A 26,470-nucleotide genomic window follows, 5' to 3' on the forward strand; every position below is an offset into this window, starting at 1 on the left:
GCCAGGGGAGGGCTCTGAGGTGCAGGTGATGCTAGATCTCCTAGGGAGGTCAAGTATGAGTCTAGCTGCCGAGTTCTGGATGGTTTGGAAGCGGGTCAGGAGCTGTTTGGTGGTTCCAGCATAGAGTGCGTTGTCGTAGTTGAGTCGGCTGGAGATGCGCGCTTGGGAGACTATCTTACTGGTTGAGATGGGGACCCACCTGAAGATCTCATGGAGCATGCGGAGGGTGTGGAAACAGGCAGAGAAGACAGCATTGATTAAGCCAACAATGATCTCCTCATGGCCCCCCAATGCACGGCTATGACAGAGGCTCTTTGCAATTGAAATGGATTGAGCTAGAAGGTATACTCCACTTCAGGATGAACCTTGTCCCTGTATCCGACCCACACTCCAATGGGGTCGGCATGAAATGTTTAGTTTGCCCCAATTTACCACGACTAGATAACCGCCATTGGCACTTTGTGTTTTTTGATGCTGTTTTTTTTTCTTCATGTTATTACTGTTTGAGTGCTGCATAAATACTTCACCTTTATTACCTCTAAGTTAAGTCTGACTGCGTTTGTGGCAAACTACCAGCGGGTAAAGCACAGTTTTATCTTGTTATTTGTGTGGCTCACCCTGGCAAGGACTTTCTTTATTACTTGAGTTGAGCTTTTTACCCTTCTCAACTAATAACCCAATTTCTTACACGTAGACATTGGCGAGCAGCTGTGCTAGTACAATTATCATAGTGGGGGTGCAGCCATCAATGTTAAAACATGGACGTCATAAGGGAATGTGAAAAATGAAGCACCACGTAAAGAATAAGTATAGCAAATATGTCATGGCCATTCAGCAGGAGAGTGGTAAGTATTGTCAATAAGTCTGCAGTCATTTCCTGAACATATAAAGATGAAAGGTAGTTGATTCCATGTACATGCATCAGTACTGCAAACATATTTCAATAAGGAAACTAAAAGCATAGCTTCCTGTAATGGAGGTGGGGCATACATAGATAGACTGATAAGAAAATTGTAGATTTGTCAACAAGCCCGGGTCACTGATGGAAGGCAGGGCTAAGCAGATTCTATATGTGACAGCCAATTCTTGGTAGATGGTCTGTTTCTGAACTTCAAGTTACTGTTTTTAATTGTATGGATTGATACACCATATTGAGAATTTTTGCATTGCTTACCAGTCTCTGAATTGTCAAGTGAGACTTAAATAAATGATGTTTGGTCGACTTTAGGAGAAGAACAATAGAGTCACCTCTTAATTTATAAGCTACTGAGAGGTGTTAACAGAGAGCCCTCTATCCACTAAACTGTACACAAACTGAGCTATCAAGCCATGATAGAAATGGATAAAGAAGGAGTCAGTGCAGGGCTGCAGTACATATCTTCAAATAAACCTAATATAGTTCTTTTAAAGGGAGTCCTTCCAGGCGGTGAAACATATACGGATTGATGCCTTTTCTGAGCTTTGCCATACTGCCACTTAGACCTTTCCATAGAGGATTCTTGTATTTAGGTGGTCTGGGCCTCACAAACGTCAGACTCTCAAGGCCCCACAATGGCCGCTGAAATGACCTCCACGAAGATGGTGAGATGAGCCAGATTTCTGGTGGGGTGTGATTAGAAAAATGGATATTATAACATGAGGTAAGGGGAGGGTGGCTAAATGGAGAAAGAAGGGGGCGCAGGCTGTAGGTAGCTCCCATATGTTACGAGATCCCTTCAAATGGGTGACACACACACTTAAAGTTGCCTTCATCTGAGATCAGCCCAAAAAATTAAACTAGGCACTGAGAGACCTCAATTCTCTGGTTCTGTCAATGTCAGTACCATCATTGACCTGTTTACCCGAGATCCATTAAGTGATTACCTGCTAATTTCTTTGCAAATCCCAATAATTAGTATGGTGCACTTTCCCTCTGCAGTTTACAATTTATTGAATGCTACTCTGTCATTTTCGCTGCCATCCCAGCTGTGGGGTATTCTGTATTTTTTGCTTTGCTGCCTAGTTACTTCACAGAGCCTGTCTTCTACGTCTTTCAATCTGTGTTTTTGCAGCACCTGTCTTGTTTCTGAGCCCACTGTCTGTCCTGAACAGTTTTGCAGCCTGAGTATGTTTCTTACAACTGCAATTTGTTGTGTTTTTTCAGAACGTGGCCTCATTGTAGGGATCTGACTGGCATAGCGTCCTGTATCCTCAGAGGGAGAGGGTGGCTTAAGGGGCCGATGGGAAGTGGGGCGATACGTTCTGAAAATTGAACAATATCCTTGGTAGATTTAATATCTACAAACAAACTACGGAGTAATTGAAGATAGGACTGAGTATGTATTATGTTTTTTCATAGAGCAGTATAACCACTGCTAGCAGTTATATTTTGAGTGCGTACTTTAAAACTGAAGAATATTGCAATATGACCCCTTATAATACTTTAGTTATAATATAATGCAGTTATTTAATTACAGCGCAGCTCCACTAAATTAACTCTGCTGTACTCCTTTGAACCATGCACGGATATTGCAGTATCTCGATATCACAAAACTCTTAAAATGCACATCTACAGTGCAGCAGGCACAGCTATCACTCTATGGAGACATTAACAGTTCGCGTTGTACTTGCCTGTCTTGTGCTGAATTCCTACTGAGGCAGTCGCAGGGCTATCGCAAGGGCGTACCACTATACTGACCGATGCTGTGTGCTTTTATTAATATATTTAATATAGTTGTTTTATGTGTCTCCATATAGACCTGCACTGATGTCCCTATACTGGGACATTCATAGGGACCTTATAGTCCACATATATTCCGACTTGTAGAAGGGACAGCTATCATTGAACAGAAGGAGATGACGGACATTGCGCTGACACTTTTCAGAAATAGAAAAGGAGTGCTGTGTTTGACTTGTTCCGGTCCATCCTGACTACCTTATGCCCTGTTCTCTTCCACCCTACCACAGCAACATCTGGGGACATTGTGCGTCTGTGCCCATCCTGCGAGCTAATCATAAAGTAAGTTTCTCTTGTTAGGGCAAAGAGAGAGAGTGCACAGCTTAAACATATCAGTGGCTCCTGAGCACGAGCTCATTACTTAGCCTGCAGTAAACCTTTGCCTGACATGTTGGAGCCAAAGGCCGATGGTCTCAAAAGGTTCACTTCAAGGTTTCAGGCCTATGGCACAGGGACAACCAAACACAGACACTTCTGCAGCCGTCTCAAAGTCCCTGAACTTGACTATTGAACCAGGAATGTACAAGACTGTGTAGCTGTAGGAGTCTGAGCCACATATTTCCAATATCAATAAAAATGGAGTGCTAGCTGAGCCCATGGAATGTGCCAGCACTGGCTGCCATATTGCTTATAAAGTTGCCTTAGAATCCTGGACTTTTTTGTGCAGCAGGTTGCTTAGAGCATCTTTTAATGCTGTTGCTACCCGTCGCGGAAAAGAGAATCCGAAACATTATTTATTCTTCCCTAGGTTTGTCATAAATATTGTTTTTTTTGTGTGGAACCCTTTGGGATTTTAGCATTTTTGAACTAACTGTTACACTTGTATGGGTTTGTTTCAGAAAGCACAAACACTAAAAGGTTCCCAAAGAATTACCCGGTGAGAAGTAGGGGTGGACGGACTTTTTTATTCCACCAATGTAATTTAGTAATTTAGCGTTACTCTTGTAGCGCGGAATCACTCATGAATTTCGTCGCTTCACCGGCAGAATGAGTCTGCAGTGTTTGCTTTTCAAACAGGCCTGGAAGAGGGAGCAGTCCATCTATGTTCAAAAAGCAGTAAGAACCAAGCATTAAGCTTGAACCTGCAGTTAGCTTTAAACATAGAGGGACATCTCCTTCTTGCGGGCCTGTTTAAAAAACACTAACTGCACTGCTGTGCATATCCTCGGCGCCCTTACATACTTAGGGGCAGATTTATAAGCCCTGTGCGTCACTTTTGCGCCGCCGTTGCGTCACTTTTGTGACGCAGCGGCGGCGCATAGCCAGCGCCATGCTGCGGCAGATTTTCAACGTGACGCATCTAGGGAGATGCGTCACGTTGTAAAGCTTGCGCCACATGTGGGCGTACCTTCACAGGGGGGGGGCGTTCCGGCGCAGGAACGCCTCCGAAAAGTGGCTGAGTGAAATCTACAAGATTTCACTCAGTCACTTTTCCGGCCATGCTGCGTCAAATCCCTGCGCCTGCTTGAAGCAGGCGTAAGGATTGACGCAGCATTGTACCGATAGGGCACCCCCGAGCCTTGCTGGAGCTGCGTCGCGCTTGCGACACAACTCCAGCAATGCGCCGCCCTTCCGCCATCAGATGCGTCACGCATCTGTTTATCCTTGCGCCATGATGCGCTGCATTGTAAATGCGGCGCATCTATTGTGGCGCAAGGGTAAACTTGCGTGACGCATCTTCCCTGGCGCATCCATGCTGATTTGCAGGGATGCGCCAGGGAACATAAATCTGCCCCTTAGAGTAAATTAGGGTTATGTACTCTGAGTATGTAAGGGCGGCAAGGGGTATAAGTAAGTGAATTTGGTATTTGGAAGTACTATTTCTTAGCTCATTTCTCCTCACATCCATTTTTGGACGCAAGGATGCATTAGGCACTAAAACAATTGCATTAAATGCCCCCTCTGCCCCGTTTTGAAATTCCTCAGATTTCTAATGTAATTTCACAGAATCAATTTATGCCCACCCCTAGGGAGAAATCCCTCAACTCCCCCTATTAAGCTTCCTCTAAATCGTATCCAGGTTTGGCCATCTACTGGCCTAGTGCTTAAAAATATATTATTGCTAACAACCTTTTCCAAAAATTACCGACTCAATGTGATTTTAGTAAACTGCTTTTCAAACAAGCGTTGTCAAAACCAATAGGTCTCGCCAATGCGAGATCTATTGGCTTCGCCAATGTTTTTTTTTTTGCCTTGATCCACAGCAGTGCAACCGCTGTGCAACATGGCTGAAAGTAAAGAAAATGAAAGAGTTATGCTGCAGACAACTCTGGCCGCATCATAGCGCCTTTTTATAAAACTTACAGCCATGCTGTACAGCAGCTGCTGTGCTACATGGCTGACAGTTTTGAAAAAATGCCGTGATGCAGAGAGCTGCTGCGTCATAGCGTTTTTTTAAGTTGAGCCTAGGCAGCACGAATGCACTGCTGCAAGACATGCTGTATCTCCTCTTTGGGCTACAAGCATGCCCATCGATTTCCATTCATTGTTTGTTGTGCCATTCACAAATGCTGACTTTTGATTGGTATATTGGTTGCAATTGTCCCTCCTTTGGGTGCTTGGTTCCCTCCCATCGGATTTCACACATTCTTTCTTCTGGTTGGCCATCGCAACGTGCTCACTGTTCTTCCTGGTTGGTCATCGTAATGTGTTCTCTCATACTCTAATTGGAGTGTTGATTTTACTTTTAGGTCCGAACCGGGGTATCCCTTTATCACTGACTGTCGGTACTTTTCCGGCGTGGATTGCTTGCTTGTCAAAAGGTTCTCCCCGGAGCTTGGCTTACCTCTGCATGCCTATGGATGTTAAGGCTGGTGATTTTAGCTATCTGCCTCTCTTTATACCGTTGCAGTCATAACACGTCGTGCTGGTTAATGGCAGTCTTTATCAATATATGTGTTGCCTTTTTTCTCCTACTATGTGGAATCGTCAGAATGGGGAAAGAGTAGGTGCAACACTTCTTCTAAAGAAGGGATAATGAAGTCAAGGAAAATGCCCCATTTTGTTTTGCTGGCACGTACCAATCCGGTTCTGTTGCTCAAGAATATAAAAAGTTGTGGTTCGTGTTTTTGACTGGACTCGTGCAACAGCTACAACTCTCCTTCTCATGTCCGAGCAGAAGGGGTGATTTCTGAGGAGCGAATATTTTTAGGGAATACATAGTTGCGGTTTTGAAATTTCACCCTCATGGTTCTTGGCATAACTTCACTTTCAATTTTAGCTTTCTAGTAAATCCCCTCCTTGTACACTGAACTCTTTCGTTGAGTCCTGAGGGGCCCAGTGAACCCTGATAACTGCACAAAAGCAGTTAGATTCCCCCATTGCCCCACCAACCTTGTTTTCATAGGCTGTTCAATACTCTAGTGATGCAGTTGCACATAGAATGTTATAGTACTGTTGACTTGCATCCAGGTACTTGTCTTTCTGTCTGTGCGTTAAAAAGCTTTGTTCAAGTTGATAACACTGTCTGTGCATTGGTTGCACCTCATCAGTACCTAAAACATGAAATATAAACAGGAACACATTTTCCTATGTTATGAGTACAGTGCTCCTACCACGGGACACTGTTTCTCCAAAACCATAGCAGAATATAACAGCACGTGACGTTTAACATTCATGCCCATCCAACATCTACAAAGAGCCCATGTTGACTTCTGGAAATGTAATTAGCCTTTTCCACAGCTCTCTAGACATTTTTCTTATAACTTTTCAACATGTTACACAGCAGCCACACTGCTCTACAACATAGCTTAAAGACGTTGGCAAAGCCAATGTCTCTGGCTAAACATTTATAAGGTCCCAAAGGCGAGACCTATTGGCTATGCCAATGCTTGTTTAAAATAACTTTTAGTCATGTTGCTCAGCAACTGCTGTACAACATGGTTGAAAGTTTTAAAAAAGCTATATGACTCCGACTGCATTGACCACGTCACACCTCTTTTGTTTTCTTTACTCTCAGCCATGTTGCACAGTGCAAAATGGCTAAAAACTCATTGGCAAAGCAAATAGATCTCACGTAGGCGAGACGTATTGGTTTTGCCAATGGTTCAGCACAGGCGAATGCACACGGACATTAAACGATCTTGGCAGGGCCTTTCAGGACATGCAGCAGACGCCTCCAAACACAGAAGTAGCCCGCTGTCTCTGGTCATCACTGGGATTTCCAGCTGTTGTTCAGAGGAGTGCTTTTCCTTGTTTCTGGCAGCCATCTTGTTCACCCAGATGAGAATCCAAAAGCGAATCTGTGCACTTCTGAAGATGAAACTCTTCCCTGTCAGTTCACACAGGCTATACTATCCGCCCATGCCAGTACCAATACATTCATGTCTATTTATTTATTTGATCAAAGTATGGGAAATAGACTCCCTCAACGGTAATCGTAGTTAATTTTTTCGTTATGAGGATGTGGACATGTGAAAAGCGTGGATGGATTTAAACTGGGAAATATCAAGTTGATGAATTCATTTATAACCAGCATTTGCTAGCCATTTTAGCATTATAGTTTCATTCCAGTGGAATAGTATGTGCTGTGGTCGCACAGAGAAACTGCCTGCAGCTGTTTTTTTAAACCGCACATTGAGAAATGAAAACATCTTGCAGATTGTTTCAGCCTTTTGGGGGTATTGGAGTGACTGGGCGCTGAGGGAAGAGGTGTGTGTTCGGAGGGAACGTGCAAATGTCCTTCGCGGAGGGCTGTTCGTGCGGCAGATTATTAAAGGAAAAATGGAACTGCGTCACCACAGTTGACTGACAGCCAGACGAGTAGAAAAAAGCGGCTAATTATAGGTTTAAGAAAACATGAAAGGCTACCACGCATATTTAGGTGGAAACCCATTTCTAAAATCGATTTCAAGTGTGATGAACATGATTGAAAAAAACAACACACCAGGTAGTAAACGTTTATGTAATTTCTCTCTTTCGGGCGAGGGGGTTATAGATGCATGTCTATTTTAAGACTACATATGTGCAAACCATATAAGCAGATCTGTGTGCCATACAACTTGATTTATAGACATGGCACAAGTATTTATGCTCCGGACGTAGGACAGGCGTGTTTAATTTGTAGGTTGTGTATTTTTGCTTCTTAAACTTATTTTGTTCATAAGTTGCCCATTTTAGGAAATTCCAAACAGCCTCGTGAAAGGATATCGAGCGCTGGCACGGGCAGATGGCCGCTGAGCACGTGTTTGAGGCTGGCTGTTCTGCGGATGACTGTGAAGCCCTGGTACCAGATGACGTTGCGCTGTGATTGAGGTAACATGCATTGGCAAAGCCAATAGGTTCGTACAAGAGGTATTCGCTTTTCCAATATGGTTTAGCTATGTTGTGCAGCAGCGTGGCTGCTGTTCATCATAGCTAAAAGTTAGAGGGGTAAAGGAGAGTGGTGTGAAGTGAAGTGGAATGTCTCTAAGTGGCAAGAACTGGAGTGCTATGGAGTGGCATGGAGTGCCGTAGAGTTGAGTGGCATGGAGTGGAGTAAAGTCGAGTGTCATGCAGTGGAGTGGTGTAGAGTGTTGTGAAGTGTTGTGGAGGGAGTAGAATGTCATGGAGTGGAAGGGAGTAGTCTGGAGTAGAGTTGAGTGGCATAGAGTTGAGTAGAGTGCCGTAGAGTGGAGTGGCATAGAGTGTTGTGGAGTGGTGTAGAACAGAGTGGAGTGGTGTAGAAGGTGTAGAGTAGAGTGGAGTAGAGTGTTGTATAGTAAAGTGGCTTAGAGCTGAGTAGATTGACATATTGTGGAGTAACATAGAGTGGAATAATGTAGGAGAGTGAAATGGAATGGAGTGGAGCAGAGTATTGTAGAGTCGAGTGGCCTAAAGTGGAGTGGCATAGAGTGTCATAGAATGGAGTGGCATAGTGGCATGAAGTAGCATAGAGAGAGCTGAGTAGAGCTTCGCAGTGTGGAGAAGTGCTGTAGAATGACATTGAATGGAGGAGGGTATTATAGAGTAGAATGGCACAGAGTGGAGTAGAGTTTAATGGAGTAGAGCACCATAGAGAGTAGTGTTGTAGAGTGGAGTGGAGTAGAGTGGAGTAAAGTGGCCTAGAGTGAAGTGGTGTAAAGTACAGTGGTGCAGAGCAGATTGGCGTAGAGTGCAGTGGTGTAGAGTGTATTATTTGTGAATGAAGTGGTGTAGACTTCATTGACGTAGAATGCAGTGACCTAGAGTAGAGTGGTGCAGAGTAGAGTGGTGCAGAGTAGATTGCAGTGGTGGGGATTTCAATGGTGTAGGGTGGCGTGCAGCAGAGTGGAGTAGAGTGGTGTAGAGTGCAGTGGTGTAGAGTGAAGTTGCATAGAGTAGATTGTTTCAGAGTAGAGTGAAGTGGAATAGTGTGGAGTGGTGCAGGGTAGAGTGTAGAGGTTTAGAGTAGAGTAGCATGGAGTGCAGTGGCATAGAGTACAGTGATGTAAAATGCAGGAGTGTGGAGGGCAGTGGTGCAGAATAGATTAAAATGGTGTTGAGTGGAGTGACGTAGAGTGTAGTGGCATAGATTGCATTGACGTAGAATAAAGTGGCATTGAGTTCAGTTACAGAGAGTGCAGTGTTTCAGAGTATAGTGTCGTAGAGTGCAGTGAGATTGAGTGCAGTGGCATAGAGTGCATTGGCATTGAGTTCATTGGTGCAGAGTAAACTTGTGCAGAGTAGAGTGGTACAGAGAGTAGTGGTGCAGAGTAAAGTGGCACAGAGCAGAGTGGCATAGAGTGCAGTGACATAGAGCACAAAGGTGCAGAGTGACACAGCATGCAGTGGCGTAGCATGCAGTGGCATATAGTGCAGTGGCATAGAGTGTTGCAGAGTAGAGTATAGTGGCACAGCGTGCAGTGTTGCAGAGTAGTTGAGGTAGAGTGCAGTGGTGTTGAGTGCATTGGTTTTGAGTGAAGTGGTGTACAGTGCACTGGCATAGAGCGCAGTGGCATAGAGTAGAGTGGAGCAGAGTCGAGTGGTGTAGAGTGGCACACTGTAGAGTGCATTGGCATAAAGTGCAGTGGCATAGAGTACAGTGGCACAGAGTGGGATGGCAATGAGTGGAGTAGAGTGGCTTAGAGTGCAATGGCGTAGAGTAGATTGTTTCAGAGTAGAGTGAAGTGACGTACAGTGGAGTGGTGCGGGATAGAGTGTAATGGCATGGAGTGCAGTGGCATTGAGTGCAGTGTTGCAGAGTACGATAGAATAGAGTGGAGTGACGTACAGTGGAGTTGTGCAGAGTAGTGTGGAGTGGCCTAGACTGGAGTGGTGTAGAGTGATGTGGCGAAGAGTGCAGTGGTGCATAGTAGAGTAGTGTAGAGTGCAATGACATAGAGTGGTATAGAGTAGAGAGGTGTAGAGTGCAGTGTTATAGAGTTTAGTGACGCACAATAGATTAGGGTCATGTAGAGTGGATTGGCATATTGTGTAGTGGCTTAGAATGTAGTGACATAGAGTGCATTGATGTAGAGTGCAGTAGAGTGGCAAAGATAGAGTAGAGTGGTGCAGAGTAGAGTGAGTAGAGAGATCAGAGTGGCATAGAGTTCAGTGGCAGATAGTGCAGTGTTGCAGATTAGAGTGTCATAGAGTGGTGAAGAGTGAAATGGCATAGAGTGGAGTGGTGCAGAGTAGAGTGGAGTGGAGTGAAATAGAGTGCAGTGGCATAGACTGCATTGGTGTATAGTGGCACAGAGTACAGTGGGGTAGAGTAGAGTGCAGTAACATAAAGTACAGTGGCATAGAGTGCTGTGCCATAGTGTTTAGTGGCAGAGAGTGCATTGTTGCAGAGCACTCTGTCGTAGAGTACAGTGGGGTATAGTAGAGCGGCTTAGAGTGCATTTCGGTAGAATGCAGTTGTGTACAGTAGAGTGGAGCAGAGTAGAGTGACATAGAGAGCAGTGGCGTAGAGTACAAGGGCATTGAGTGCAGTTGGCTCAGAGTGCAGTGGTGTAGAGTGCTAGAGAGTAGAGCATAGTGGCATAGAGTTGAATGCTGTGGTGCAGAGTGCCATGGTACAGAGTGCTGTGGCACTGTGTAGGAGAGTAGGGTCTGCTATCCTATGGTCACCCCAAATGTTTGCTTTTTGCTTAACTGGTTTTCGACCTATTGAGGCTGTGGGCCTGCTAATCAGACCCCCAGCCTGCTGTTCTCTCTGCTAAATTGACACTATGCACTTTAGGTGCATAACCAGTTGGAACTGGATCACCCTGTGAGCCCCTGTACCAGTGTACACTAGGTACCCAGGGCATTGGTGTATCTGAGGCCTACCAGGGGCTGAAGCATGTATTGTGCCACCCCTGGCCTGGCCTAGCAATTTGACACAACTGGCTGATCACTCAGCTGGGGTAAGTTGGTGTATCCACCTCTTACTTAGGTGTAGTATACCTATACCTACCCTTAAATGGGACACATGTTAACCTATAAGTCACTCCTATGGCAGGCCTTAACAATCCTGAAGGCAGAGTGCTTGGTTTTATGTGAGATGGTGCTCTGGCATGAGCTGAGCCTGTCTGCAGTAGTCGGAACCACTTCCTTCTACCGTTTCCAGATATTGCCATACCATATACTCTTAAGTGCATTACGAACCTCGCGGTTAAATGCTAACTTTGGTTTGGCTTTATCAAAACATGTCGAGTAAGGTGTCATACGAATTGGAATACTAACCCCTCGCCAATTCTGGCGACGGGGTTAGCATTCCACCCTCCTAGAGGGACACGACATGTACAGAACCTGAAACCCGGGTAAAATCATAGCCTCAGCTCCACAAAATGGACGCTGCCACCACAGACACAAGTCTGCCCTCCTGCTGCTGGGAGTCCTTCCAGCTTGGGAGACGTGGACAAAGGGTTTCCTGCCAGGGGAGGTGCGAGCACCACCCCAGACAGGATTTTGTGTATTGGTCAGGTAGGGCTTGAAAGGAAACAGACATGCCTGAGGCTCACAAGGAGCCTCGGTGCATATGCCAGTTCAAACCGGGCCTGGGGCACACCAGCCCCAGACCTGGGGTGAGCTGGACAAAGGATTGGGGGTGTAACCACCCCCCTTCCTGGTCCCACCCTTAGGGAGGGACCTAGCAGGTAGTCCGGCCCCTAGAATCCGCTTAAAGGTAGGAGCTGTGTCCAAAGACTTCAGACATCCTGGAATCAGCTTACAAAGAAGAAGACGGGAACTTCGACGTTCTGCTGCACAGAAGACTGAAGGAAATCTCCCCTATGGTCAGGGAGTGACCATCTTGCTAACGCAAGCATCATCCAGCGAATCGACGTCTGCTTTGCCGCCGCCTCCTGCCGGAGCCCGAGCCCAGAGACTGACAAGGACTGGACCTCCAGACCTCTCACCGCCCGATCCACAGTCCCTGCAAAGAAGGAAACCGTGGAGGCACCGAGACCCGTGGAGCCAGCCACCTTGGAAGACACTCGACTAGCTGAAAGCGCAACAACAGAGGCTCCCTCCAAGTTGTGCTTTGGGTCCTGAGAAGCCCAACACCCAAGCAGCATCTGCACCAAAGGTGAGCCCTCCAGCATCTCCACGATCTGCGTGGGGCCCCTCTGCACTTCGCGACTCGACGCGCCTAACCGGTTACTGGTCCGTTGACTAGTGGCCATCTTGGCGACCATCTTGAAAAACTACGACGCTGGTCTGGTTGCCCCAGACTGGCCCCTGCTTCCCTCCAAAGGAGCAGCCCCTCTGACCTTGCTGGTCAGAGCTAAAAGCTTTCTTCACTTCCTGCAACTCCTGCTTTTGCCAAGGCTTGTTTGCTTCTTCTGAGTCACCGACACCGCTGACAGCGAAAGCCTGCGTGGGACAGCTCGTGAACTGACTCCTGGACGTCGTCGACCTTCAGGGACCACGTGGCTGCAGAGACAAGCTACACCTCTTCACCTGTTTGCACCCGACATCGCCTGGTACCTACCTGGTGCCACGCCGGTCACTGGCTAGTCACTGTGAACACTGTCCCCTCTGCTTACAGGTCTTCTACACTTCCGATCCACCCTTGGATCCACAGCATCTCTTCTGGACCGACCGCCTGCAGCATCTTTGTCATCAGGCTCCATTGAACAGATAGACGAAACCCGACGCACTTCGAGCCCTATGCACCCGCTTCCTGTGGGTGAGGTAAAGCTGGCACTCCGGTGCACAAGTGTAGAGTAACATCTCTAATGTCTAGGTTTGAAGTCTTGAATTCGTAGTCCAACCAGAAGACCCTTCTAGCAGTAACTTTTGAACAATTACGCACCCATTGAAAACCTATGGGCGCCCGCGTGTAACTTTCCTCACTGCACACGCGACCCGTGGACCTCCTGGTCACTAACTAAAGTTAGCTCCTTGTAGGCCCAGCGATTCTAGAGGCCCTAGGCCTTCTCCCTTTCCTGTTCGTGGTACTTATACCACTATTTTAGTATATGGTTTGAGAGGCCACCAGGGCCTATCCATATAAAGTGCAACTTTTGTATATTGTGATACTTTCTTGTTTAACGATTTGTGCTCCTGTGCTCATAAAGAGTCTAGGGGATACTTTGAGTAATAAATACATATATATTTTGAATATATATATGTGTGGTGTCCTTTCATTGGTATAAAGGGGGGTTACGTATGGTAAAACAGCTTGCTTAACATGCCTAAGCGAGTTTAGCCTAAAAGACTGCTTAGCCTACGCTACCACTAGGGCAGCTGGTCCGAAAAGGTTGACTTACAACCACACCATAAGGGTTGCTTGGCATGGTACAAGGTGGTCACTTTAAGTAGTGAACATCATATACCAGGCCAACTTCTCACACACTGTGTGCAGAAGTGTAGAGTAGATTGTTTCAGAGTAGAGTTGAGTGTTGCATGGTAGACTACAGTGGTGTAGAGTAGAGTGGCGTAGAGTGCAGTGGTGCAGAGTAGGTTAGAGCATAGAGTGGAGTGGGTCAGAGTAGAAAACCTTAGCGTAGAGTGCAGTGGCATAGAGGGGAGTGTTTAAGAGTGCAGTGGTGCATAGTAGAGCAATGTGGAGTAGAGTTCATTGGCATAGAGTAGAATGGTGTAGAGTAGAAAGGTATAGACGCGAGTAGTGCAGAGAAGAGTGCAGTGACGCAGTGTGGAGTGGCATGGACTGGCATAGTGTCGAGTGGGTCAGAGTAGAGTGCAGTGGCATAAAGCAGCGCAGAGTAGAGTGGATGTGGGTAAAGTGGAATTTGCATGGTGTGGTAACATACTACCATTACAGACAACACATCTTCAATTTAAATGACTATTACATTTGTACAGACATACAGTTTTACTGATGAAAGCATACAGCACATAAACAATAATGTGTCGAAATTTCATCACCTAGTGTATTGATTTGTTTTGATCGTATTAAAATATTTGTTTCCACCACGCTTCAGAATTACCAAAAAATGTACTTCATTTGTAATGTCCTAATTCTGATATATTCTGAAATACCTGAACAGTTCATTTACAGACATTTAAATTTTGTTATGTGCTAGAAAGAAATTAACAACATACAGCCTTCCAACTAGCACACCCTCAGTAGCCAGCATGATTGTCACACACATCCCCTAACATTGAAGTCATAGAAAGAAAAGTAAACACCAATCTCCCTGGAAGACAAAGCCTGGCATTTGACCTCTGTCTTTGACTGCACAGCAAATGTCACAAGATAAGAACACGATTTAAAGACCTGTTTACAGAGATCCAGTAATTGTGGAACAATACAGTACATAAGGGTTGGGCAAAGGAAGGGATAAAGTCAAACTGGATAGCCTAAAGCAAATAAAGTCGGCAAATAGTAAGCAAGCAAATGTTTGTTACAAACCACAAAGCCAATGGTAAACAATGAGCTGAATGCATTCCCAGGGAAGCTTTCCAAATGCCCCCAAAATGTTGTTAGCAAACCAGATAGCTGCACTGTTTGCTAGGCTTTGACCTAAAAATGCTAAAAAATCATAAATAGTACTTCAATCACAGCACGAGCAGCAGACGGGCACTAACAAAGATAAATCAATCTGTACTTGGTGCATGAGCTACAGAAAGAAGAGGAAGTGACACAGAAAGTGACGCCTCTTCCGCCCTGCCAAATTAGAAGACGGCAAAGAAGACTGACAATGATTCCAACAATGATAACTAATGGGTGGGCTAAAAGCCTCTTTGTAGAGTTTTAATTTTTTTTAGTAAAGGCAATAGGTCTCCAAGAGACAACACGTGCACGCTGCCTGCAGGATCGACCTAAACATTGTTGCCAAGACAGCTTAAATCAGAGAAGTACATAGAAAAAAAACAAAACTACCTCTAGCCATGGAATCAAAGCTCTAATGATGCCGGGACAGCTGAGACTTTGGGGACATCGGTGATGGGGACCCATTTTCCTTAGCTGCATTATGGCCAGTGGCATACTTCCTTCTCCATTCCATAATAACTGTGAGAATTGCAGGAAGTTCACAAGAGAAAATCTTTGGAACTTTCTAGATAATTTACCACACCTTAAGGTTTGCAGATGCTGAGAATAACACAAAACGTAAAGTGCTATAGAGGGACTGGTCTAATATATTTTTGGAAATTAATACTTCGGTAATTGAGGTATGAGTGTGTGATTCTACCAGCAGTCAGAAAAGAAGCACAACAGTTACCTCATCTAAATCTGAATTTTATTAAGAAAAGTTGAAGTTATGAACCGATGTGTATCTAGTGAGTATTTTGTAAAATAGGTGCCAGTGCCTGTAATTTTACTCAGAGGCCTGCAGCCAATACTGACAAATGTCGAAATCATTACATGCCAAGGCTGTGTAATCTTGATTCCACCTCATACCTCTTTTTTCTGCCACCACACACTCCTAGCCCCTTTATCTCACTCTTGTAGGCTTTCTCTCAACGCTGCTGGCTATCTTTCACTTTTTTTCTAATTTTTTTCTTCCTACTATTGTGTTTTTCTCTCTCTTTCCCTGAATAAAAGTTTGACGCGTGAAAGTAAGTGGCAGGAGGCCCTCCTGCAAACACTGGCTCCAATTAAGCTCTCTGGGGCAGATTTATGTTCCCTGGTGCATCCCTGCAAATCAGCAGGGATGCGCCAGGGAAGATGCGTCATGCAAGTTTGCCCTTGCGCCACCGCAGATGCGCCGCATTTACAATGCGGTGCATTGTGGCGCAAGGACAAGCAGATGCGTGACGCATCTGACTGTGTAAGGTTGGCGCAGTGCTGAAGTTGTGTCTCAAGCGCGACGCAACTCCAGCACTGTTCAGACCTGCCCTATCCCTAACAAGGTGCGCCACGCCTTAAGCCTGCTTGAAGCAGGCGTAAGGATTTGACGCACCAGCGTCGGAAAAGTGACTGCGTGAAATCTTGTAGATTTCACTGCATCACTTTTCCGAGGCTTTTTCCGACGTATCGCCCACCCTGCATACATTAAACCTGACGCGGGTTTAATGTGGTGCAGGGCTTTACAACGTGACGCATCTCCCTAGATGCGTCACGTTGTAAATCTGTCGCAGCATGGCGCTAGCTTTGTGCCGACGCTGCGTCACAAAAGTGACGCAACGGCGGCGCAAAAGTGGCGCACTGGGCTTGTAAATCTGCCCCTTTGTGGCTGATTCACAAAGGACCTCCGCACTCATGGTGGGGGGCCTGCACTCGTGGTGAGATCTCTGCACTGCCGTTACTCATTATGTAGGTCCTGTGACGAGTGCGGCGGATGGGGAGGTCCTTTGTGAATCAGCCCCACAGTGTACCCATGAGAATGCATCGACAATTCCTGGACATCGATCCGTCAGGAAGCAAGGAAGACATTTTCCCACAGTGTTCAACGTGCCTTATAGTTCTATTTACCCATCTTTGGTGATGCGCCCAATCAAGAAGACTCCTACAAAAGAGCAGAAGGAAGAAATGCGTTTGTTGTAAATTGATGTTGTTAATACTTTAAGTGGCAGACAGTCAAATGGAACCTGTTGTTCCCAGGAGACTGTAACAAGTCCCCTTGACTGGCTCTGTACTCCCTTGCATGTTTGGAGCTAAGGAGAAACATTCAGTGCAAAATTCGAGATCAGAATTGTAGGCATGCACAACAAAATACAATTCAAAAGGAGAAGCAATTGCCCCTTCCTAAACAAGACTGAATTCCTTGGGAAAGACGCATGCATGATTTATGAAAAAAATACGTATGGGCAGATTTATGACGTCTGGCGCATCTCTGGTAATCAGCAGAGCTGCGCCAAAAGAGTTGCGACGCATCTGCCCACCCGTGCGCCACCATTGATGCGCCGCATTTACAATGCGGCACACCTTGGCACTCAGATGGGCAGATGCGTGACGCATCTCCTGTCAGAAAGGCGGCGCATTGCTGGAGTTGTGTCGCAAGCGCGACGCAGCTCCAGCAAGGCTCGGGGGTGCCCTATCATTACAATGCTGCGTCAATCCTTACGCCTGCTTCAAGCAGGCGCAGGGTTTTGACGCAGCATGGGCTCAAAAGTGACTGAGTGAAATCTTGTAGATTTCACTCAGCCACTTTTAGGAGGCGTTCCTGTGACGGAACGGCCCCCCCTGCACAGGTACTCCTACTGCTGGCGCAGGGCTTTACAAGGTGACGCATCTCCCAGATGCGTCACGTTGTAAATACCCCGCAGCATGGCGCAGGATTTGTGCCGCCGCTGCGTCACAAAAGTGACGCAACGGCGGCGTAAATGAGGCGCAAGGGGCTCATAAATCTGCCCCGTAGTATTGTAAGGCGAAATATATTAACTAGAAGGGGAGCAGATGGAATTCGCGTGTAATCAGGCAGATTTGTAACTGGCAGCTGAAAGGTAATCTGTATTATAGCCTATGAAACAGTGGCAGTAACTGTGAAAAGAGAATAATTATTTCAGTGTGCAAAGCTCACTGGTAAACAACTGCAATTCGAGGTTCATAGTAATATGGAATACGTCTTGCTCTGCACCTGGACTTATTGACATTGATTTACTGGGGATTGGTGGGTCTTGTAATTTCGTGGTATAGTTACACAGTGTCATTCTGTGACATTCCCAGCATTATTTTGAAACTTCTGCCTGAGGAATTGGGAACTACTTTAAAAATCAGTGGTTTCACATTAAGTTTGACCAGTGGTTAATTTGTAAATAACATAATTGCTGGGGCTCTAGTCAGGAGGCAGCTTGCACCAGCCCATTTCTCCTATTAGCACCGCCTTAAACAGAACCAACTACTAACCATAAAAGTGGGGCAAGGATGTGGCTGAATGGGCAGAACTGCTAACTTCAGATCTGGGGAACCAGGTTTGAGTCTCACCGTCGGCTCAACATCCTGTGATTCTGGGCAAATCAATTAATCTCCCCATAAATGAATGTGTCCTTAACTGGTGCCCATGAAAAACACTGGTGTTGAAGAATCAGTGCCGGTGCGGAGCACGGGAAACCTCTGGCTCAAATTAAGCACTGATTTTGACCAGTTTTTACTTCATTCTGGGCTGTCTCCAGCTGGCAAAATGTACCACTCGTAAACTATGTGAGTGTATAGTTACTGCTCTACTCAGAATCTCCATTTGTCTGGTACTCAACATATTAGGACCTCTGATACACCTGGGGCATATTTAAAAACCCTGAATGCCACCAGAGCTTGACTTTTTTTGACGCTCCGGTGGCGTAGCCCCATTTTCCATATTTATAAGGTGGCGCTAAGCCGCTTATCGCCACTTTGTAAATATGCCCCTTGGTAAGATAGATGGCACAAGTGATGAAATGAAACAGGGTCACACAATGGAAGACCTTGGATAAACGTTTGGTACTAACTAACAATCATCTCTCGTGTGAAAGAGTTTGAAGCACTTCAGGGTAGGAAGACATCATGACATCTTACACGAGAAAGCAAGGAAAGAGTGGAAGGCATGTGGAAAGTGAGTTGTCTGCTGTGTTGTATAATTATGATTTATTGAGATGTTAAAAAATGAATGTAGGCAAAGCTGGCATGAATAATAAACACAATGTGTAGGTTCATTAGTGGAGATACAAAATGTTATATGTCTTTCTAACTCCCCTCATGGGACCGTCGTGGCACTGAGTGCAATCTAGGGCATATTGTACTGAAATATGCATCATTCCTTAAGCAAGAAGTACCTCTCCAGCTGTCACTGCAATTTAATCAACACGATTACAACATTTTCAATTTTCCAAGGCAATCGTTTGAAATAGGAAGGATTTTATAGGTGAAATTAGCTCGATTAATTCACATACTGTAGCCAAATTCCTTCTGCACTAAAGAGAATATGGGAGAATTAGATTTAGTGAGGTCCGCTTACCGATAAAGTCACTAGCTGCACTTGTGCTAAATCTGGCTGTATTGCATGGTGCTGTGGTGCAAAGATGAGTCTATGCTGTCTAGTGTAGCCTCTAAACTGGAGGTACACCCTCCAGTAGATGAAGACACCAGAACATGTAGACACCAGCCCAAGGCTCAGAGATGACAAATGTGTGCTTTAGGTTAATGCACATATTCCATGTAGGATATCTACCCTAGAGCCATTGCTTGAACCTACTTTTCTTTGGCGTTAGGATTTGGGGCAAAGCCAGATGCCACTATTTTAAAATTTACACCAAAACCAAAAGGTTTTCTGCTGGCCCACCAAAGACATGCCCCACTTTCACATACACCTCTTTATAAGCAATCATGCAAAGAAGGTAGGTTCCTTTGGATTTATGTGGAATTCATGTGATTGGTCCCTGGATAGTCCCTTTTAGGTGTTTGGGGGCAAATTCACAAAAACATGTCAGAGTAAGTAAAAAGTACTGCAGGAGTACTATTTTACATACTCCAAAACGCCTTTGTGAGTAGGCTCCACTGTCTATCCTGTGAGTGGAAGTTGAGTGAAGAGCCATTGTCCCTGTAATTTCTTCATGGTATGAGAGGAAAAATGCAGCAGGTGGGACGTGTGTCCCTTCTAAACTGTGCTGGCCAGAAAAGGTTAACAGTAGCTCTAGTCTATACAAGCATTTTGCTGCAAAGACTGAGATTGCTCACAATGTCAGGTTCTGCCTGGGACTGGATGCAGTGGTTCCTCTACAATGTTCGTCAAGCTAGACAATCCTCAGAACTACATGTTATATTGCACAAACTCGGCCATAGCGCATTGGAAACCTTCACATGGGCTCCGGATTGCTTTACACAAGGTCAGATTCATTTTCTTATTATTTTTATAAGGCACGGTGAGATTAAGTGATTGGCCCAGAACCACAGGATGTTGAGCCGATGCCAGGATTCAAATCTGGTTCCCCAATTCCAAAGTTGGTAGCTCTGACTGTTAGGCCACATCTTCTTCAACGTGGAACCAGTTCTGCTTGGATAAAGTGATAGCATATAATTGATGGGCAGTGGGACATAGACACCTGGGGGTAGATTTATGAGCCCATTGCGCCTCATTTACGCCGCTGTTGCGTCACTTTTGTGACGCAGTGGTGGCGCAAATCCTGCGCCATGCTGTGGGGTATTTACAACGTGACGCATCTGGGAGATGCGTCACGTTGTAAAGCCCTGCGCCAGCAGTATGCGTACCTGTGCAGGGGGGGGGGCGTTCCGTCGCAGGAACGCCTCCTAAAAGTGGCTGAGTGAAATCTACAAGATTTCACTCAGTCACTTTTGAGCCCATGCTGCGTCAAAACCCTGCGCCTGCTTGAAGCAGGCGTAAGGATTGACGCAGCATTGTAATGATAGGGCACCCCCGAGCCTTGCTGGAGCTGCGTCGCGCTTGCGACGCAACTCCAGCAATGCGCCGCCTTTCCGACAGGAGATGCGTCACGCATCTGCCCATCCAAGTGCCACGGTGCGCCGCATTGTAAATGCGGCGCATCAATGGTGGCGCACGGGTGGGCAGATGCGTCGCAACTCTTCTGGCGCATCTCTGCTGATTAGCAGAGATGCGCCAGACGTCATAAATCTGCCCCAGAGAATGTAGCATGTGCATTAAAAATATATTAAGAAATTTGGAATGAATATACACATATTTTGAGTATATGTACATTCAAGATGAATATCACATGAAAGTGCGATGACAAGAAGCATTTTGGCACAGAGGGGGGATAGGCAGTGTCAGCATTGGGTCTCATGTTTAAAACGTTAGGCATTGAGTAAACATCTGTGATCCAAAAAGAACACATGTGGTCCTGATATGAATGGGGGGGGGGTTCCAAGGGTAAGAACCCATGTGAGTGTGGGATCATAACCCAAAATCTGCACAAGGTGTTGAAGTATAATATGAAAGGATTGGTTCGATGACCATAGAGAGGGTGCAGGATGTAATTAACTAATAAGAAAAGGAATGTAATTAGCTAAGGAAAATTGGACGGTGAGATACTGTGTATGGCTAAGAATGCTATGGTGAGTAGCTTGTAGTATGCCCAGTATTTGGTCGATATCCGTCCCGCTTGATGATTGCTTAGTGACATGGACGAGTGTCTAGGGCGGCTGCGCTGTTTTCTCATGGCAAAGTTGTTTATTTTGTTAAGTGGAGAAATAATATTGTGAGATCTTCGCAAGTAGCTTAATGCAGTGGTCCATGTTGTTCATGAACAGTTATTGATTTGAAACTTAAGGGCATATTTACAAGCCCCTATTCCCATCACAACATCACTTTTCATGACGTTGTGGTGGCGATTGGGCCTTCGCCTTATTTACAAGGCAGTGTTAAAGCCACTTAACGTCGCTAAACACTGCCTTGTAAATAAGGAACCTTTGCGTGCTATATAATTAGTGTGAAAGGGGAGGGCAATGGGTGTTGCAGTGTGCGTTTCACCGCAACACCATTGATTTTGATGGTGTCGCATATTTACAAGGGTGGCAAAAAATGAGAAAACCTGGTCTTACCCTGGCGCAATGAGGAGAAATGTTTAATTTCTCCTAATTTTTGCTGTTTTCATGTGTGCTGCATTGTGCAGCACTCATGGAAATGCCATTGATTGTTTATGTGCAGAAAGGTGTCCCTTCCTGCACATAAACAATCATTTAAAAAAAATTGCGTTTTGCAACTTCTATGTGTGCTGCGTTAAGTTACAAAACGCCATTTAAAGATTGACACCTTCCTGCACATAAACATTCTTTCCCTGCAACGCAAACACCCTTGCACTATGGTGCAAGGGTGCCTGCGTTGGCACTAGGCAGCTAAATTTAGTGCCAGCGCAGGGGGAAACGTAGAGCTGCATCATATTGTTGTAAATATGGTGCTGTCCTGCATTTCAGAAGTGGCGAAGTACGCCATTAAGCCAAGAAGGCTAACGCAGCACTCCGTCACTTCTAATGTAAAAATGCCCCTTAGAATCTGAAAAGGGAATGTGCAGCCATATTTATTAAGCAGCTGTATGTTGGCAACTGTGGTGGTGCAGTAGATAAATGATTACAACAGCTTTATAGAGACAAATTTCACCTTGGCTGAAGAGTAGGTGGAAGTTTGTAGAAAAGCAATATAGTATGATAGTATTGCAGTAATCGAGGAATAAAAACAATTTGTGGTTTTGAGAAGTCAAAGTCTAATGTGCCATATCATAGACATCATCACTATCGCCATCATCTTTAATGATATACCTACCAGTCCACTAGCTCAAATAATACATCTCAGCTACAATTTCAAGAGCATGTATAAAACATTTTCATCTTGGAAACATTCCTATGATTGGATGGAGGAGAACGTCTTGTACCCTAGCGGGGCCACAAGTAAGATTCTGTTTCTGGATGCAAAAAGCACAGAAGCATCACATTTTATATCCATTATTTCTGTCAGAAGTACCAACCTCATCTCAAGCAGCTGTATATATTAGGGCAAAACTTTAATCATACGTATGCATGGGATGGTTTCTACTGTCCTTAACCCTCAAAATCCAAACACTGCATCAGTCAGACAGCAGGGTGGAACTTGCCAGGACCTTGGCAGTGACAAGAGCGGGCTACTGTAACATCACCAGTACAGACGCGTCCCAAAAATCAGTGAAACATACATTAAAATGTACGTAGCCAGTATCCTCAACTAGAGGAAACACAAGCAGATGACTCACACATTAAAAAACTGTATTTGCTCCTGATAAAAGCCTTGAGGTATTTACTGCAAAAGGGGGCAGAAATCACTGTCTTTGAAACCCAAAACTGCTCTCTGTGCTGAAAGGTGTGTGTTGCTGCAGCTTTCTGCTGCATTGAATGCCATTGACCGCCTCCTACTAGTTTCTGCAATAAGGTAGTGCAAGCCATTGCAATGGATTTGCTCAAATCATTCTTGAGGAATAGAATTTCGAGAGTAAAACTGGAAAGTGTACAGGTGCATCTGGAATTTCTGGTATACCACAGGGTTAAGGTCTCTTCTCTATTGCTCCTCATATATGTCAAACCACTCCAGGACCCACTCCAGGACTTGTTCCATAGTCTCTGTGCAAGGTATCATAGCTAACCAATGACCCAGGATATGGAATTAAGCTTTTAAATAATTTCTAGCAGGACCACAGTCACATTCAGAAATATTTCGCTGAAATCCAAATAAGCATGAATGATAATAAGGTAATGTCTTTGTCAGTAAATTGACTGGCTGTTTTAGAAATGGATTAGAGTAAAGTTAGGTACTGTGAAAAGGTGTGGATAGAAGCATGAGAAACAACTCATTTAGTAGAGTGAATGTTTTCCATGCTGGATGCCACATTGACTCGCTCTTTCTGTTGCTGATGTTACCATCTATGGAACCATTTTTTCCTAGGTGAAAGTATTGTCTTCCTCGTTTATGGTAACATATTTTAAGGTTTTAATTGTGGTTCAAGGCTACCTCTAAATTTCCATCAATTTCCATCATGGACCTTATGGTCTTCATCTAGCACCCAGGGTTGTTCTAGCTATCAGCTTTGTCCCCACAAAACAGAATTGGAGGTGCCAGCGTAGCTTTTACCTTTGTAACTTGCACTGCCGAGAGGCCATGGGAGGCTTCTGGAGGCTGCTTGGGAGAATGGTGACAAACTGCATGAGCAAAGTTGAAAGAGAAAGATTGAGGGAGGTGGAAGACCACAATAGCTGTACTCCAACCACCAAACTCCATCCTTTCTGCTATTGTGTTCCCTAGACCTCCATCATCTGGCCAAAAAATATGTCTGGCCCCAGTGGGCTTCTTTCTGTAAATGGCCAAATAAGTTCAAAAGAACTACTTTAAGCAATATTGCAGATTACCTCATGACCATCTACCACAACCTAACACTGGTATCTGGTAGAACATGATTAGTGAGAAAACTCTTAAAAATCAAAGAACTCATACAAGATATGTTCCAGTCATGCATCTAAGTAGATTCATTGTACTTCTACCTACCCTTGTCAGTAACTCCTTCCTCATCTTCCCTGCAAACAACTTATTTTGTCATGTTTTTTAAATACCATAGTCATGAGATTGTATTCCTAAAAACGTAATCCCTACACTGGCTTCCTCTTTTAGGGCCTGATTCACATATGTAAACCTAGAACAAAAGTCTAAATTTAGACCTGAAGTCTAAGATTAGACCTAAGTCTAACTGTACTACTAGTAAAGTTAGATATTTTGTCTAAGTTTAGACCAAAAGTCTAACTTTAGTAGTAGTAAAGTTAGACTTTAGCTCTAAACTTAGACTTCAGGTCTAAACTTAGACTTTTGGTCTAAGTTTACCTTTGTGGATCAGGCCCTTCGTGCCTTTGTGCTGTTGCAAAAGACACACAATTGATGGACGGAATGCAGAACAAATCCAAACATTCACCCCCAGTCAAGAGATCTGGGTTAAAACCATCATTCTTTTGCTCACCATGCCACCCCAGTTTAGACCTGGCCATACGCAAATCAGTCTTGACCCTGTGCCTCATGGCAACAGTCCAGTCCGAACTGCCAAGCCAGGTCCTCCCTGGACTGCAAACAAGCATCCTAGGACCGGTTTCGGGGTTTCACCCCTCTTCAGCCAGATTAGCTTGATTCCAGTGGCACAGTGAGGTCAGGACCCACGTCTAGGCATACCTGGCGCACTTAGGGCAAGAAAGCAAAAGACACACAATTGATGGACGGAATGCAGAACAAATCAAAACATTCCCCCCCAGTCAAGAGATCCGGGTTAAATCTATCATTCTTTTGCTCACCATTCCACCCCAGTTTAGACCTGGCCATATGCAAATCAGTCTTGGCCCTCTGCCTCATGGGACCAGTCCAACCCGAACTGCCAAGCCAGGTCCTCTCTGGGCCGGAAACAAGCATCCTAGAACCGGTTTCGGGGTTTCACCCCTCTACAGCCAGGATAGCTTGATTCCAGTGGCACAGTGACCCACGTCTAGGCATACCTGTCGCACTTAGGGCGAGAAAGAAAAAGACACACAATTGATGGACGGAATGCAGAACAAATCAAAACATTCACCCCCAGTCAAGAGATCTGGGTTAAATCCATCATTCTTTTCTCACCATGCCACCCCAGTTTAGACCTGGCCATATGCAAATCAGTCTTGACCCTGTGCCTCATGGGAACAGTCCAGCCTGAACTGCCAAGCCAGGTCCTCCCTGGACCGGAAACAAGCATCCTAGGATAGGTTCAGGGTTTCACCCCTCTTCAGCAAGGATAGCTTGATTCCAGTGCTGTTGCAAGCCTACAACACTTTGACATTGTTTATTTCAGTTAAACATCCACCGACTTCTGGCACAATCCCAGGCAGAGTAGTCAATTTTTCTTCTATCTTTACTGACTTTTTCCGCTGTCTCTTTCCCTATTTTCAGGTGTGAAACAAGCAGTCCTGATCACAGCTCATCAACAATTGAACACGACTTAACCACACTGGACACAGAAATGGCACAGAAGTTAAACGAACTCAAGGAGCAACAGCAGCAGCAGTTGTTAAATCTGCGACAAGAACAGTATTATAGTGAAAAGTATCAAAAGAGAGAGCATATTAAGCAGGTGCGTGAAAATGTGGTAATTTTGTTGTTTCTACTCAAGGCACATATTTAGACAATGAAAACAAATGTATTTAATATGCAGTATCAGGACTAGATTTAAATAACTGGATGTGTCTTAATTAGTGTGTTTTAGAGATGCATGTGTGAAGGCTAATGCCTATGTATTACATCAGTGAGGCAGACGATGTTGGGTGCAAGGGTGGTGATGAGGTCCCATAATTCAGTGGAATGCTTGCATAGTGAGTGTGTGTTGAGAAGGGTGTTTGTGAGTTGGTGTTTTTGTTCAGGTGGTATTTGTGGCGTGTTTAGGGTGGGGCTGGTTGGTGGCCTGGTGTGTCTGCAGTGGCTTGTGAAGTGGCAGTGGGTGCAGGGTGATAGGTCCTACCATGGAGCATGGGTTTGCGCTGTAGCAGTGTTTCTTGTAGCGTACAGGGTCGAGGGTGTAGAACTCAGCCATGGTATATCTTTGGGGGTGCAGGTAGGCCAGGGGTTGTGGAGCTGGGTGTGGTACAGGCATGAACAGGTGCAGACGGGCTTGCCTGTGATGCATATGCCGCACAGCCACGCTGCAGCCTGCATCAAGTAGGTGTTGGGGTCAGAAGAGCTTCTATTGGCAGGAAGAACAGTGAGTGGGAAAACCCAGTAAGGAAACCCCCAGTGGGAAATCCCAGGCAGTTGCGGTGTCACTGGATCAGTCTGGAACAAGCAGGAACTCGAGGCCACAGGCAAGTGGCAAGCTAGGTTTCCAGGTGGATTAGTCTTTAAAAATAATTATACATTTTCAGTAAGCATTATTTTATCTTGTAAATATTTTAAATACATTTTTGAATCTAAAAATACATCTAAATTTACATTTTTAATTAATCTAATTAATAAAAGTTCTATACATAACACTCAATAACTTATAATGCAT

General features: G+C 45.1%; 1 protein-coding gene across 3 annotated transcripts in view; it reads left to right on the top strand.

The window, feature by feature from the left end:
* Positions 1-26,470, top strand: part of PLCB1 (phospholipase C beta 1) — a 2,173,917-nt gene that overhangs the window by 1,727,181 nt on the left and 420,266 nt on the right. For all 3 annotated transcript variants that reach the window (XM_085612648.1, XM_085612647.1, XM_085612649.1), the window contains exon 27: positions 25,378-25,558. In XM_085612648.1, coding sequence (XP_085468774.1) covers positions 25,378-25,558 — 181 coding nt within the window. The remainder of the gene's footprint in view (positions 1-25,377; positions 25,559-26,470) is intronic.

The sequence above is a fragment of the Triturus cristatus genome, chromosome 6 (genome assembly GCF_964204655.1).
Source record: "Triturus cristatus chromosome 6, aTriCri1.1, whole genome shotgun sequence".
Classification (NCBI taxonomy): Eukaryota; Metazoa; Chordata; class Amphibia; order Caudata; family Salamandridae; genus Triturus; species Triturus cristatus.